We start from the raw sequence: 17713 nt of genomic DNA on the forward strand, positions 1-17713 counted from the left end.
ACAGTGTACTGCCTCCTAACTAATCCCACCCCCCCTCCACTGCCACTGGGCCCAAGAATTTTTTTCCCCAGGGTCCAGTCAATAATAAAGACTGCTCTGCTTATGACTAATATGTAAGCATGCTTATTCCAACAACTAGACGCCACATGTTTTAATAAATTGTTCCTCTTTTCCTTAAAGTAGAAGTTCACCCTAATGCGTACACACGATCGGACAATCCGACAACGAAATCCTGGGATTCTTTTCCAATGGATGTTGGCTCAAGCTTGTCTTGCATACACATGATCGCAACAAATGTTTTTGGAAATTCCGATCGTCAAGAACGTGCTGACGTACAACAAGTATGATGGCACTATGAAGAAGAAGTTCAATAGCCAGTGCGCCACCCTTTGGGCTCCTTCTTCTAATCTCATGTTTTTAGTAGTTTGGTGAGAGCCGATTTGCGATTTTCAGCATCGTGCTTTTCAATTCGTTACTGCTCTTCAGTTTGTGCTTGTGGGTTCGTATCTGTTCTTCAATGGATATAGTTATTTCGCATCTGGTTGTCAGTGCGTATTTTTACATTACCCATTTGATTTTCAGTGCGTTCCGGTCTGCTCGTTTCTGATTTTCAGTGCGTTCTATTAGTTCATTCTGACCAGCTGACCATTTTGAAGCCATGTTGCGTGTACGTACTCATCGTACAATTTGTGCTGTGCAGGGGCTTGGTGTTGGGGTTCTTACTTTGATCAAAGTCCAGTTCATGAACAGGGCGAGCAGGAGTCCATGGACGAAGAATTGGTTGCTCCAGCGTGACCAAATCTCTCATATGCCTTTGTTGCGGGAGATCCGTGAGAATAATCCTGATGATTTCAGGAATTATCTCAGGATGACGGACCCCATTTTTCACCATCTGTTGGCTTTGTTGTCCCCTTATATTACCAAGCAGGACACCTGCATGCGGCAAGCCATCACTCCCTAGCAGTGGCTTGTCGCCATCTTGTGGTACTTGGCAATGGGGAGAAGTCTGCAGGACATCAAGTTCTCGACAGGCATCTCCCCCAGGCTCTGGGGATCATTATTTCAGAGACCTGTTCTGCCATCATTCAGGTCCTGCAGAAGGACTAGATTAGGTTAAGTTTTATCCTTTAACATCACATTATATGTATTTAAATAAATGTATTTTTCAAATATATTTGTATTTAAAAATGAAAACTATTTCCTTTGATTCACTGCTTGTGTTTCTTTTAGCTGTCTCCTAGGTTCTCCAATGGGCTTTTTTTTGGCCATTTTCTTCAATAGTTCCAACGTAATTTCTTTCTTCTTCAGCTAACTATTATTTATGTTGTGCTTTTGCTACACACACCTTATTTTTGTTATTAATGTATGTATTAATGTATGTAATGTATTAATGATAATAATATTCATAATTATTCATGAATTATTTTTTTTGGAGTGACGATAATGGCCTGATTGATGCAAATTATAAAACACTGTAGGTGCTATTTACTAATGGAAAATCCACTTTGCACTACAAGTGCACTTGAAAGTGCGCTGAAACTTCACTGAAAGTGCACTTGTAGTTCAAAGTGGATTTTCCTTTAGTAAATAACCCCCATTGTCCAACTTAAGCAAAAAACTGCTATTGAGCATTGAAAGCCACACATTGTTGAGTAGAATTTTTTTTTACTCTGTGCACATTCACATGTGTGTTTAGAAGAAGGTTTTTGAACAAACCAACATATTTTTTGGAATATATATATATATATATATATATATATATATATATATATATATAATTTTTTTTTTTTTTGGGGACAGTTGAAATATCCTTTTTTGTGGTAAACAGGCATGTTTTTCAAAACATAAAACAATACACAACTCAGGAACTTACAAAGTTCAACTTTAATAAATTGAAGGCAATATCAGACATTAGTATGTTCAAACTGTGTTGATATTGCCTTCATCAGATGGGGTGATGTCACCCCTGTGAAAGACAAATTTTGAAGATGCACACAAATTGAAAGTCAAAATGGGGATTTCCCTCCTGATCCCATGCCTAAGGTCAACATGTGCTAGCTCCCATCATGAGGGATCAATGGACGTGTTTCGGGGCACAACCCCTTCCTCTCAGCTACTTAAGTTGCGAGGAAGGGGTTGCGCTTACCGTGATGGCAGATAGCATATCGGAGGACAGAGTAGTGAAAGCGCAGATCGTTGTAAAGAAAGTACAATTTTAACTTGGGGCATCAGTGGACTATACGGTTAGAGAATGAAGCCTATATTGGAACAAGATTATGTGAGTTTAGCCTGACATTAGGGTTTGTCTTGTGTTGTGTCTTGCAGAGAAAATGGATCGATTCAATGATCATGATTTCCTCCCCCAATTCATTGATTTGTACAGAGAGCACCCCTGTCTGTGGCAGACAAAACATCTCTTTTATACAGATTGACTAAAGAGGAAGGCAGCGCTGGATAAATTGATAGAATTTGTGAAGCCGCAGATCCCCACGGCAGACATCACTATTTGAAGTGCAAAACTGGTGGCATGAGGAGCACATATAATAGGGTGCGCAAGAAGGTCCAGGATTCCCAGAGATAAGGAGCAGCAGCAGATGACATTTATGTACCCAGGTTATGGTACTACGACAGACTGCGATTTCTGTCAGACCAGACTGAAATCAGACCATCCCTCTCAACCCTTCTTTCCATCCCAGCTGAGGCTTCCGACGTCGAACCTGGGCCTTCCCACCCAGGAAGAAGATGTGGAGGAGCCAAGCTTGAGTTATGTATAGCATTGTTCAACATATTTATCAAAATTGTGTGCGATTGATGAACAATAAACAAAAACTATGTCCCTTTTTCATACACAGGAAATCCTCAGCCAGCAGGAGGCTGTAGAAAGTGGCAGGCAGGAGGTGGCAGGAAAAGTGGCAGCCAGGAGGTGGTGGGAGAAAGTGGCAGCCAGGAGGAGAAAAAAGGCCCAGGAAGGGGAGGAGCATGGAGGAGTCAGCACTTGGGTTAATTCATTAGGCTTCTGCGGCCTTTAGAACCCCCACCAGTCTTCTGGAGGGCTATGCCTGCATGGCTGCCAACAAAATGCAGGAAATGGAGGTGGGCCAACGCTTTTGTGAGAAACTGATATATATGGCCCTAAACAAGGGGTTGAGGGGCAAAAGCACAAGCAAAACCCACCTGTGTGAGTTGGACCATCCTCCTCCTGCCACAACTCCAACAAAAGAGCCACAGCCTGGAAGCAAGCGTGGCAGAAAGACAAGAGATCGATGGCCTGGGTTCGGTCTGGTCTGGCAAAAGATGCAGGCTGTTGTAAGACCACAGCTCCCTATTAAATGGACTCCGCAGTCTCCCAATTTTGCCTATCAAATAGTTGGTGTGCCCTGGAGTACAAAGGCTTCGCTAATTTCACCAGTTTATCCAGCATTGCCTTCATCTTTATTTTGTTAGGACCCATAATAAATGTATATATTTTTTCTTAAATTATTGGCTATGTGTTTTAATTAAAAAAAGACAGTTTGTTTTGAGTAGGCAGGTACATTTCAAAAATACAAGGTCAAATTAACAAGGGACACCAACAAATCTCTTTGAGGTTAAAAAATACAAGATAATAATGGCGTTGTAGTAACTTGACACACAAAACGAAAAAAAAATAAAATTATGGAGATCTAAAAAAAAGGTCTCTATTTAAAAAAAAAAAAGGAGATTACTATAAACAAAAATTCATGAGATCACAAGACATAATAAAGAAATCAGTTTGCCAGAACTCTGTGTGAATATCAGCTGCAAAATAACTTCATTATTCTAGCATTATAAAGAAGAAGAGAATGCGCTGCATTGAAAGACTACAAAATGTGCAGCGCAACGAATGTGCTATCTTCATTACGAACGTTAGTTTTACCAGACCGAGCGCTTCAGTCTCGTAGTCGATTCAGAGCATTCGTGGAATTTTGTGCGTCGGAATTGTGTGCACACGCTCGGAATTTCCGACAACGGATTTTGTTGTCGGGAAAATTTGAGATCCAGCTCTCAAATTTTTGTTGTCGGAAATGCCGACAAAAAATTTCCGATGGAGCCTACACATGGTTGGAATTTCCGACAACAAGCTCACATTGAACATTTGTTGTCGGAAAATCCGATTATGTGTACACAGCATAATACAAAAATCTCTAAATCTACTGGCATTAACAATCTAACACTAATCTATATAGCCCTGTAAAGAAGAAATCACTATACATACCTTTTCTGACACTGCTCCAGTCAGGTTCCACACTGAGCAGTCAGCGGTGGCTTCTCTGTGGAGGTGGTTGCAGAGGAGGCAGCCGACAACAAAAGCCGCATAGTAAGTCTATGGGTGATGTCACTTCCCAGCTGTTCCCGACTGTCTCTTCTGCAGAGCTTCCACCGCTGGAGACCGGATTGAAGTGGCTTCATAAAAGGTATGTATAGCAATTTCTGCTTTACAAGGCTAGATATGTTAGTCTTAGATTGTTGATGCTAATAGATTTAGAGATTTTAGCATTAGGGTGAATTTCCACTTTAAGGAGATGATCTAGGCCTGAGAGAACCCCCCCCCCCCCCCTTTTGTGCTGATTCAAACCATGTATGGGAAGGCAGAATGTACCCAAATTGATTGACCGATCAACTTGGGTACAACCAGCCTGTCAGATTTTACATGCGATTATTACTAATGGCTATTATAGCCGCTAGCAGTAATCGCCATTTTATCCTAGCAGGGACAGCTCTCCCCGCCAGGAGAATACAATGGCTCCATGGGAGGGATTTCCCCATCAACACTGACTCTATGGATGGGGGAATGGAGTTGCAGGAAAGAAATTCGCTTCACCTATGGCAAGCTTAACTCTCTTCCCCAACACTGAGCCTACACAGGATGACTTACACTGTATAACGAGGGGAAAGATCTGAAATGAGGGGAAGCTCTGCTGATTTTATCATCCAATCATATACAAGCTAAAATGCTGTTTTTTATTTTCCTTGCATGTCCACCTCGGATCTACAGTGACTGCACTTCCAAGTGCACTTGCAGTGCACAGTAGATTTGCTTTTACTAAATACGTACTGTTACCTTTGTCATGATTTCATGCAAAAATCTTTATAAAACTTTGAACAGAAAAAAAAAACAAATAAAAAAAAAAACTGGCATAAAGCACAATATATTTCCTACAGTTTGTTTTTATACCTCTTCTTTTTTCTCTGCTAAGGAAAAGATCCTCTCTATGCCAATGCTGATTCCCACGCATGGTACTTTTCTGCCTTTAGCATCAAACTTGCCCACCAGTTCATCATAACGACCCCCAGCTGCCACGCTGCCAATTGCTTGATTCTGTGATGTTTTATCACTGAGCAGCACGGCTTCGTATATTACTCCGGTGTAATAATCTAACCCACGGGCCAAACTGATGTCAAAAACAATCTAAGGGGAAAAAAGATATTATTAGGAGACACATGGAAAACCGAACGAACGGCAAGTACTCGGTCTTTATTAAACATTTATTTAAAGGTGAAATTCTTAACTGCATCTACTTACTGTACCTGTAAATATTGCTTAAAAAACAAAAACAAAACAAACAAACAAAAAAAGGCAAACTGAATTGTGGTTACTGAATGACGGTTACTAATACAATGTCTAATTGACTGAATATTTATTTTTGTGACTTCAGTTGGGTTTTAAAGAAGCCATCCTGGTTCATCCATATCTTCCTATGACTCTGAAGTGAGGTTACGGACACCATACTTCATGCATTGCTGTCCCTGTGGCCTGATGGGAATCTCCCTGCTGGCATTTTTTTCAGGCAAATAGAAACTTCAGTAAGCTGCAAAGGAGGTGCCTTCTGTGTAGTACCTGCCAACCATCTGCCATGTCCGACCACCACTTATCACTATCCACTGGGCCAGCTGCTGGCAGCAACAAATAGGTTGTGGACAGCACGAACAGTAGTTCGTTTCATGCATCTGCTGTCCTGCACATTGCAAAACCACCTTGAAACCTTTACAGTCCGGCTCCTGCTATTTGTTTCCTGTAGCCTTTCCCTTAAAGGGATTGTAAAGTCAGAAGGTTTTTTTTATATTATCTTTTCCAATAAGGTTTTTTTTAACTTAATTCATTCTATGCATTAAGATATGCATTAAGGTGGTTTTGCAATGTGCAGGGCAGCAGAGGCATGGAATCAACTACTGTGCATGCTGTCTCACAACCTAATTGTTGCTGCGAGCAGCTGGTCCCCCCTGTGGATAGCGATAAGTGTTGGTCAGGAATTTAAGATAAAAAAGTTGCAGCTGGTAAGAGAATTTGAGTAAGCAAATGTTTTTATTAAAAAAGCAATTTCCATTTATATCATTATATCAAAACATGGCCTACAGATGAAGGTGCGACTGCCGTTGCAGCCCATCTTTAGATTTGAGTCTGACATGCTGGCTATAAGGGCTCTTTTCCTGGCCACCCAGGTCTGTTATGGCATGAATGATGCTGGTAGGGTCCAATAAAAGCAGCAGGTATGGATGCTATCCTTAAAAAGAGATCAAGCCATACAGTACAGTACAATACTGCTCCTAACAAGGGCAATTTACTGGTAAATGACAATTGCACAAAGCCCTTTTTTGTTAGTGCCAAATGACCATTGGCTGCTAATAATACTTGTCCTTTGTCAGTTTTCTTTAGTTAGGAGGAATTTCAAAGTAGGGCCAGACACATAAATAGATGTTTTTCTGTTGCAAGGAACAGCAGTATGTTAGTTTTCTCTAGCAAAGTTAAGAGAAATAAGGTTGTTTTTTTATTTCCCAATCATACTTACCTGGGTGGATGCAGCATCGGACTGATGCTGCATCTGCCCCCCGGTGTCTCTGTACTGAGAACCGAGCCATCAAACATCGCCGATTGGCTCGGTTCTCTCAGCTCCCCAAGTGGAGAGCTGCTGACTGTCAATCAGCAGCTCTTCTCTCTGCTCCTCCACACTCATTGGCGCGCTGAGCTGTGGAGGGGCAGGATTGGCCATCTCAGTCTCTTAGCGGCACGCTGAGAGGCCGAGACAGGCATCAGTCCAGGCACCTGGTGGATCCAGACTTTGTTGTCATGATGACGCAGTTCCTGGACTGATTTCAGTGACGTCAGCAGAGAGCGGACTTCAGACCGCTCTGTGCTGAAAACGAATAACAGGAGTGCAAAATGAATTGCACTCCTGTGACCCATAGGAGAAGCCCAGCCAAACGAGCTCAGGCTGGACTTTTCCTTTAAAAACCTGCCTGCTAGCAGAATTGTGTATCTGCTGAGAATGTAATGTTTTTAAGTAAATATGAAGTGGAACAAAAGATCAAGGCACAATCATTGTTATCATTCTTTAAGCAGGAAACAGTGCCTGTGTATGTCATGAAACATTGCTGCTTCTAATGTACATATATGATTGCAAAGTATACAACAAAGCAGGGTTTTTAATACATTAATGCACACTGATAAGATAATATATATTAAGATGATCTCAGTACAGTTCTTCTCTATATAAAGCTGCAAGTAATGTATTTTTTGTTTTTTATTTTTTACATATAAAATGTGTGTGCATCTTTAAATTCAAGAAAAAGTACCTTGGGTACAAACCTTGTCTGTCACTCCAAAGATTTCCAGGTATCTTTGCAGCAATTTCAAGTCATTCAAAGCTTCCATAGCCAGCATGTTCTGTGACACCAGAGGGTTTTCACTTAGTTGCTGTATCAGGGACAGATCACCTGAAGGTGGAAACCATCTGAAGATGTAATACTCATAAAAGTAAGCAAAAATGAAACGCTTATTGTATTATCAAACGTGACAAACTGGTGGAAGCAAAGCTAGTCACATACAATGCACACCACAGACAAAAATAATTGACAGGGCATGAGAGATGTTCCTTCCAGCTGAGTAAAGAATTGTTGTACAATGCAGCCACATATACTTCATTCAGTTTCAAGCTAGCAGGGGAAAACGACAACATGGATTTGACTGGCTGCTGTCGACAATATGGACTCGTTTTCTTTGAAAGGCTAAGAACACTTTCAGTATATCATACAGAAGTTGAAGCATATAATAACATTTCTTATAAGCCCTTGTACACACGGTCGGATATTCTGAAGGAAAATGTCCGATCCGACCGTGTTGTCGGATAATCCGACCGTGTGTGGGCTCCATCAGACTGTTTCCGTCTGAATATCTGACCGACAAAGTTTTAGAGCTGGGCTATAAAATTTTCCGACAACATGATCAGATTGGACAAAGTCCGATCGTTTGTAGAGAATTCCGATCGGACAAAGTGCCTCGCGTGCTCAGATCAAATTACGACACCAAAGCTATTGGCTACTAGCCGCAACGTAGTCCAGTCGCAAGGCATGAACGTCATCACGTTTCAACCGAACTGATTTTCCGACAACTTTGTCTGACCGTGTGTATGCAACACCACTTTCGGACAAAATCCGTCAGAATGTCTGACCGTGTGTACAAGGGCTAACAGTGTTGCCTGGAGATCTTTAGTAGTGTTGCCCACTATGTACTGTGCAGCTAAAATCTTCACAAACCATGTGTGTTGTGCTGGCACAGGCATGCCGCTCAATAATTTCAGAGGAAAGCAATGGCAAGACACTGTGTTGTGTAAGCACCAGTACAACATTGTGGAATTCTGGTGCCAAATGGACCTGAATGCAAAAAAAGTGTGAATTTTTTATTTTATAAAGAATATCTAGACATGTTTATTATTCCAAGCAGTATCCTGATGCATCCTTTTGTCTGGAATCCTTTCTGTATAATAGCACTGAGATTCCTAGAATCGTGTGGCTGCCTAGGCACTCCTGTGTATACAGTGGTGTGAAAAAGTGTTTGCCCCCTTCCTCATTTCCTGTTCCTTTGCATGTTTGTCACACTTAAGTGTTTCGGAACATCAAACCAATTTAAACAATAGTCAAGGACAACACAAGTAAACACAAAATGCAATTTGTAAATGAAGGTGTTTATTATTAAAGGTGAAAAAAAATCAGAACCATCATGGCCCTGTGTGAAAAAGTGATTGCCCCCCCCTTGTTAAAACATACTATAACTGTGGTTGTCCACACCTGAGTTCAATTTCTCTAGCCACACCCAGGCCTGATTATTGCCACACCTGTTCACAATCAAGGCATCACTTAAATAGGAGCTGCTTGACACAGTAAGGTCCACCAGAAGATCCTTAAAAGCTACACATCATGCCGAGACCCAAAGAAATTCAGGAACAATTGAGAAAGAAAGTAATTGAGATCTATCAGTCTGGAAAGGGTTATAAAGCCATTTCCAAAGCTTTGGGAATCCAGCGAACCACAGTGAGAGCCATTTACCACAAATGGCGAAGACATGGAACAGTGGTGAACCTTCCCAGGAGTGGCCGGCCGCCCAAAATTACCCCAAGAGCGCAGCGACGACTCATCCAAGAGGTCACAAAAGACCCCACAACAACGTCCAAGGAACTGCAGGCCTCACTTGCCTCAGTTAAGGTCAGCGTTCATGCCTCCACCATCAGGAAAAGACTGGGCAAAAATGGCCTGCATGGCAGAGTTCCAAGGAGAAAACCACTGCTGAGCAAAAAGAACATCAAAGCTCGTCTCAATTTCTCCACAACACATCTTGAGGATCCCCAAGACTTTTGGGACAACATTCTGTGGACCGATGAGACAAAAGTGGAACTCTTTGGAAGGTGTGTGTCCAAGTATATCTGGCGTAGAAGGAACACTGCATTTCATAAAAAGAACATTATACCAACAGTAAAATATGGTGGTGGTAGTGTGATGGTCTGGGGCTGTTTTGCTGCTTCAGGACCTGGAAGACTTGCCGTGATAAAAGGAACTATGAATTCTGCTGTCTACCAAGAGATCCTGAAGGAGAATGTCCGACCATCTGTTTGTGTACTCAAGCTGAAACGAACTTGGGTTCTGCAGCAGGACAATGATCCTAAACACACCAGCAAGTCCACCACCGAATGGCTGAAGAAAAACAAAATGAAGACTTTGGAGTGGCCTAGCCAAAGTCCTGACCTGAATCCTATTGAGATGTTGTGGTATGACCTTAAAAAGGCCGTTCATGCTCGAAAACCCCCTAATGTAACTGAATTAGGACAATTCTGCAAAGATGAGTGGGCCAAAATTCCTCCAGGACGCTGTAAAAGCCTCATTGCACGTTATCGCAAACGCTTGGTTGCAGTTGTTGCTGCTAAGGGTGGCCCAACCAGTTATTAGGTTTAGGGGGCAATCACTTTTTCACACAGGGCCATGATGGTTTGGATTTTTTTTCACCTTTAATAATAAACACCTTAATTTACAAATTGCATTTTGTGTTAACTTGTGTTGTCCTTGACTATTGTTTAAATTGGTTTGATGTTCCGAAACACTTAAGTGTGACAAACATGCAAAGGAACAGGAAATGAGGAAGGGGGCAAACACTTTTTCACACCACTGTACATCCTCATAGCTGTATATCTGCAGTGTAAGATCTCAGGCATTGCTGGCTGTGACTGTCGGGCTCAGTGGATTTGGTGATGTCAATACTATCTGCTCATTGTGTTCCTGTGCTGGAGGCTCTTAAATGAGGAAGCAAATTGCTGTTTCTACAAAGGTAGCTGTCTCCATGCAGAAACATAATGCTGAACAAGGAATGGTGCGTTAGTAATGGGGAGAGATCAGCTGCAAGGAGACCACAGGCAATAGTGGTGATTAGTAGTTTGCCCTTCAGATCCTCTTTAAAGTGGAACTTTACTCCCTTATTTATTGTTCGTTCATCGAGCTCCTCCTCCCCCTCTTCAGAAAATATATATAAAAAAAAAAAAAAGTATAATATATACCGTATTTATCGGCGTATAACACACACTTTTTTCCCCTTACAATCAGGGGAAAATCGTGGGTGCATGTTAAACGTCGATCCTCCACCAAATGTGAATTCTCTGTGGCTTTCAGCTATTTTCGGACGTACTCAGCGGCTTTCGGAGAATGGCCGAAAGCAGGCAGAGAATGGCCGAATGCGGCCTAAAATATCCAAAAGCCAACGAGAACGTCTGAGAGCTACCGAGCGCCGCCGAGGTACACAGGACATCCGCTCTGTATCTCGGTGGCACCAGCAAGCCTGCAACGACACTGACAAGGCTGCAATGCAAGGCTGCAAATTACACTGACAAGGCTGCATTGATGGGCATTTAAATGTAAGTTTTTTTTCCTTAAACTTCCCTCCTAAAAGTTTTATTCCTTAAAATTCCCTCCTAAACTTGGGGTGCGTGTTATACGCTGGCCCATGTTATACGCCGATAAATACGGTATATATAAAAAAGCCAGTGCTTTTGCCTTTCTGGTCTACATCAGAATGATGCCCCCCCTCCAGGCAAAAACTCCTTGGATGCCCACATCACAGACTCCAGGAGGTTTTGAGGCTCTGCATAAACCATGTTGCATGCACTGTGCAGTGCCATTAAGTGGCTAGCTACTAGAACCTAAGAGAGCTAGCCAGTCAACTGATGACATCCCAAAGAAAATGGCAGACTAAGCAGTGCTACGGCTTTTCCCAAATGACGGCGCCGGTATTTTCTGGGTGTATGTTTTTTTCCCCAAACCCCAGCATACTAGGTAAGAAGAGGTTAATACTAAAATTAACCAGGGGGTGAAATTTCTCTTTAAGTACCTGTATATATAAATGATTTAGGATTTTGGTCCACTGATTTGATTTTCTGACAGCACTTTTATACCATCCTTTGTTGGCAGTGTCTAAAATCTGCAGCACATAACAGCAGGAAATGATTTCTATCATTATTAATCAAGGCATGCAAGGATCAGAAGCATGTTTAGAAGCGAATGTTGGAAAGCCTTATCATAAACAACACAGGGGGGTATTTTTTAATCCACACAAAGACCTAGGAACAATACTCACTAACAGGCAGCACAGGCATAGAGAACATTTAATTACAAGCGCTTAAGATTTCTGGAAGGATCAACAGCATATTTTTTTGCATTCAAACAGATAAATTAATAATTAAAAGTGCTTTGTTTAACAGATCTAACACACCAAAAGAGAGGAGACAAGATAAGTTTATTGTTAAGGTGTACATACACTTTAATCTATTTTTTAGCAGATTCTTGGTAAGAGAGATGAGAATATGGATACTGTGACAGTTATGCCGCGTACACACAATCAAACAAGCGGGTGGAAAAGTCCGGCAAACTGAAGTCCGCCGGACAATCCCCCCGCGTGTAGCCTCCGGCATACTTTTTTGACCCGAAAGTACGGCGGACTTAGAAAGTAGTTTTGCACTCCAATCTTCCCTCCGAACTCGCATTTCGGCGGACAATCCGGCCGTGTGTATGCCAGTCCGCCGTACTTTTGAAATGAGCGGACTTTTCCCACCCGGAGAAAAGTCCGCTCATTTCGAGCGGGTCTCCAGGTAGGCGGGGCCCGCGAAGGAGACGTCGCTGGCCCCGCCACCTGCTATGGACTTAAAGGGGAACCCCAACGCAGAAAAATCGGCGTGGGGGTCCCCCCAGGTCCACATCAGACCCTTGTCCGAGCACGCTACCCGGCCGGCCAGGAAAGGGGGGATGAGCGAGCGTCCCCCCTCTCCTGAGCCGTACCAGGCCCTCAACATGGGGGTGCCTTGGGGAAGGGGGGCCGCGCGGCCCCCCCACCCCAAAGCACCTTGTCCCCATGTTGATGAGGACAAGGGCCTCTTCCCGACAACCTTGGCCGTTGGTTGTCGGGGTCTGCGGGCGGGGGGCTTATCGGAATCCGGGAGCCCCCTTTAATAAGGGGGCCCCCGGATACCGGCCCCCCACCCTATGTGAATGAGTATGGGGTACAATGTACCCCTACCCATTCACCTGTAAAATAAAGTACAAAAAAACACAACACACAAGATAAAATGGTTTATTGCACAGCTCCGGGGGTCTTCCGTCTTCGGGGGTCTTCTCGTCGGACTCCTCCGCTATCTTCTTCTAGCTCTTTTGCTAGCGGAGGAGCCCGGCTTTCTTCCTCGCTGCTGGCCTCTTCTCCCGACTTCGGGGGTCTTGTCCCCCTCTTCGGTTCTTCTGCCGGGCCACCGCGCCTTCTTATAGCTCTTTTACAGGCGGTGGCCTGGTCTTCTGTCGTCGCCGCCGCCGCCTTCCGTTCTTGTTCTTCTTCTCCTGGAGATGTTGACTCGACGTTCTCTCCAGCCGCAATGCCAGGGACGCGCTGCGCGGCGACTTATATAGGGACAAGGGGCGGGGTCATCGGTTGATGTCACATGGGTTGTCACATGGCGACAGTCCCAGCATCCTCTGGGACTGTGACATCGTAATTGGGCGGGGTCACCATGTGACATCAACCCATGTGACATCAACCCATGTGACATCAACCGGTGACCCCGCCCCTTGTCCCTATACAAGTCGCCGTGCAGCGCGTCCCTGGCATTGCGGCCGGAGAGAACGTCAAGTCAACATCTCCAGGAGAAGAAGAACAAGAACGGAAGGCGGCGGCGGCGACGACGGCGACAGAAGACCAGGAGGGGGACAAGACCCCCAAAGTCGGAAGAAGAGGCCGCAGCGAGGAAGAATGCCAGGCTCCTCCGCTAGCAAAAGAGCTAGAAGAAGATAGCGGAGGAGTCTGGCGAGAAGACCCCCCGAAGACGGAAGACCCCTGGAGCTGTGCAATAAACTATTTTATCTTGTGTGTTGTGTTGTCGGGAAGAGGCCCTTGTCCTCATCAACATGGGGACAAGGTGCTTTGGGGTGGGGGGGGCCCGAGGGCCTGGTACGGCTCAGGAAGGGGGGCGCTCGCTCGTCCCCCCCTTTCCTGGCCGGCCGGGTAGCGTGCTCGGACAAGGGTCTGATGTGGACCTGGGGGGGACCCCCATGCCGATTTTTTTCGGCGTTGGGGTTCCCCTTTAAGTCCATAGCAGGTGGCGGGGCCAGCGACGTCTCCTTCACGGGCCCGCCTACCTGGAGACGCGCTCAAAATGACGGGGTTTCCACCGCGTGTGTGGGCGAGTCCGTTCATTTCAAAAGTAGGGCGGATAGTACGGCGGACTTAATACGCCGTATTAGTCCGCTGAAAAAGTGCCGTGTGTGGGCAAGTAGCCTGTTCGGAAAGTCCGACGGACAGTCTGGCGGGAAGTCCGCCAGACTAAGTCCGGCTGGAAGTCCACCAGACTAAGTCCGTCGGATAGTCGGCTACGTGTGTATGCGGCATTAGACATAAAATCTGTATGAAGAACTTCCCCATTCCACTTTTTAGTAGGCATTTTCATTAAATATCCATGAAAAATCCAAACAATGTTAGGGATCATGTGGACAGCCATTTAAAAATGTATCCAATCCCCACGTGGACTGGGCATGGACAGCACAGGCAGAACAACATCCCCATCTGCTGGTTGAAGGATTCATTGAACCCTACACCAACGATAGTCCTGTCATGAACATGTGCCTGGCTGTTTTTAAACTAGAGCATGTCCTATTAAGATGCACTGAATTCCACTTGCCAAAAGAGCCAAGCACAACCTAACAAGAGAGGGACTATATATAGAGTAGAAAAAACAGTAGCTTAAATATCTGGAAACCATGGCTATCCTACACTAGAGTGCTGGAAGAGAGATGTACATTTTCAATACGTTTCTGATCCTCCTAACCATGGCTCTTGAAGACAGAAATGTCCTACCTCCCCCCCCCCCCCCCCTCAAAAACTTTTTTTGCCTTTCCACTACCTTATTTCTTCTCTGTCTTTCCTTTCTCTCTTTTCCAACCCTACCCTAATCTTCTTCCAATGCTTCCCCCTTCATCAATTCTCTACTCCTATCCCCTGTCCTTACACCCCTTATTACCGCCATACCTACCAACCCAAAAATAGCCTCCCTTTCTACACCACTCATAATGGCCCACACTTGTTTAATATAAAAAAAGGAACACACTACCAAAAAGGTTGGAGAGTGCTGCTCACCCCTAAATATCGACAGAAAAGAACAAGGAGCAATTTCCCCTATGATGGGGTTTTTAGGCAGCAAAAAAGTAGTAAATGTAAGAATATTGAATAAAAAAGATTTGAATATTTATTGGTACATAAAAACGTATGGCACATTGGTTAAAAAATTAACTCCACTGGACAATTAATGAAAAATAAAAAATAAAAAATGGGTGTACATATACAGACAAAAATTTCACATGAACACTGTACGGAATTGCAGACAATGGGAATGTGACCCTGACGCGTTTCAACCCGCGATACGGGTCTTCTTCAGAGGGATGGTCTGCTATGAGAGGAGAATATCATAAGTATATACATTGAAAATTACTTCAATACAGTATAAGTGTCTAGAATCCTAACATAATTACCAAGTAATGTACATCCAAGTAGATGGAGAAAGCATTCACAGTGGAAATCCTTCTCAAGAAGTAAAATAAAATGGACCACTTATCTCTCTTCCTACACATATACACAGGGGGCCCCGGCGTTCCCAGCTGTCACCGTATACCAGGAGGAATTGTAAAGGCGTAAATATGTGTAGGGAGAGAGATAAGCGGTCCATTTTATTTTACTTCTTGAGAAGGATTTCCACTGTGAATGCTTTTTTCATCTACTTGGATGTATATTACTGGGTAATTATGTTAGGATTCTAGACACTTATACTGTATTGAAGTAATTTTCAATGTATATACTTATGATATTCTCCTCTCATAGCAGACCATCCCTCTGAAGAAGACCCGTATCGCGGGTTGAAGCGCGTCAGTATCACATTCCCACTGTCTGTAATTCCATACAGTGTTCATGTGAAATTTTTGTCTGTATATGTACACCCATTTTTTATTAATGTTATTCTTTATTTTTCATTAATTGTCCAGTGGAGTTAATTTTTTAACCAATGTGCCATACGTTTTTATGTACCAATAAATATTCAAATCTTTTTTATTCAATATTCTCTTACATTTTTTGCTGCCTAAAAACCCCATCATAGGGGAACTTGCTCCTTGTTCTACACTTGTTTAATATGTGCTTAGTCAAGGTAATAGATTTCAGCAAACCAGAGAATCACTAGAAACATATGGGCGGCACAGTGGTGTAGTGGGTAGCACTTTTGCCTAGCAGTAAGAAGGGTCGCTGGTTCAAATCCCAACCACGACACTACCTGCCTGGAGTTTGCATGTTCTCCCTGTGCCTGCCTGGGTTTCCTCCGGGTACTCTGGTTTCCTCCCACACTCCAAAGACATGCTGGTAGGTTAATTGGATCCTGTCTAAATTGTCCCTAGTATGTATGAATGTGAGTTAGGGACCTTAGATTGTAAGCTCCTTGAGGGTAGGGACTGATGTGATTGTACAATGTATATGTAAAGCGCTGCGTAAAATTGATAAGTAACTGAAATAAATAAACAATTGTACTATAAATCATCAAACTATACACCACTAATGCTAGAGTCCTACTGTGAATGACCACTTTGAGTTGAATTTGCACATATTTTAAGAGTCAGGATTGTTTATAGTATTCAAATGCTTCTTTGCCTATGATATGTCCTATACTTTATGAACAAATACCTTAAAAAATAAAATAGAAATCTTAGCAAAATAAATGGCCATTTACAAGAGCCTTTAGGGCAGGGGTAGGCAACCTCAGCCCTCCAGCTGTCATGAAACTACAAGTCCCATGAGATATTGCAAGACCCTGACAATCACGACTCCTAGAGGCAGAGGTATGATGGGATTTGTAGCTTCATCACAGCTGGACTGCCGAAGTTGCCTACCTCCTGTGGATTCTCTATGGTGAGATATAGGGTAAGCTCAGTCCACAGCCTTAGGCTCGGTTCACACAGGGGCGACTTGTCCAGGCGACTTCGCCGCCTGACAAGTCGCCCCCGTTCTGTACTACGGAACCGTTCTAATAGGAGCGACTCGAGTCGCTCCGACTTAGAAAAAAGGTTCCTGTACTACTTTTGCGGCGACCTCGGGCGACTTGCATTGACTTCTATACAGAAGTCATTTTGCAAGTCGCCGCTGAGGTCGCGGTGCGGCAAGTCGTGCCGTGTACGGTGTGAACCGAGCCTTACACTGGTTGTAAGTAGTGGGAGATTTCTTTGCTAAGTTTAGCCACAACCATAAACTTCAGGAAGGAGAAATAACATTTCTTCGTAAGTAACAGATGTTACTATAAGCTTGCCTTTTCTTTGCATGTTATCATCAAGGCAGAGAAAGTGTATGGTTTGTTCAGACATAAAAAGTAAGAAAGAGCTCTATAAAAACTTAAATCAGAAAGTCTGAAGTAAGAACACAAGGGCAACTCAATCATGTACCTAATCAGCTTGTATATAATAAAGTTGTTTAGCTGGAAAGCAGTCACAAATCATGCACAGTGGACTGTGGGAAGGCATAAGAAAAATAAACTTCATGTCACTATCTCAATTTATTGCTTTCTCTGAAAGGTTGTATCCAGTTAAATGTCAGGGCAAGAAAAGGAAATGATGATAAGTTATGTAGCTAGGATAAGACAATTGCAATAGAAGCAAAAATGTAATTCAGCTGAAATAATGCGGAAAGCAATTTATGCTACCATAGTACTCAGCATGGCTAGGGTTTAGGAGGACACTTTCAGAAAATATGTTTATGGTAGAGGTTAATGCATTTTTCTCTATGCTTTATTTTATGTAATGTGGAACATTTAAATAATCTATAAAGATTGCTCAAGTATGACAGTAATCTCTTGTAGCAATGCTAAATAAATAC

General features: G+C 43.3%; 1 protein-coding gene across 1 annotated transcript in view; it reads right to left on the bottom strand.

The window, feature by feature from the left end:
* The window catches only part of LOC143964428 (histidine--tRNA ligase, cytoplasmic-like), a 192483-nt gene that overhangs the window by 15782 nt on the left and 158988 nt on the right, over positions 1-17713 (bottom strand). The window contains exons 10-11 of the mRNA XM_077474147.1: positions 7604-7731; positions 5195-5428 (exon numbers count right to left, since the gene is read on the bottom strand). Of these exons, the coding sequence (XP_077330273.1) occupies positions 5195-5428; positions 7604-7731 (362 nt within the window). The remainder of the gene's footprint in view (positions 1-5194; positions 5429-7603; positions 7732-17713) is intronic.

The sequence above is a fragment of the Lithobates pipiens genome, unplaced genomic scaffold (genome assembly GCF_037356315.1).
Source record: "Lithobates pipiens isolate NorthernLeopardFrog02 unplaced genomic scaffold, aLitPip1_a1.2 Scaffold_8, whole genome shotgun sequence".
NCBI classification, from domain to species: Eukaryota; Metazoa; Chordata; class Amphibia; order Anura; family Ranidae; genus Lithobates; species Lithobates pipiens.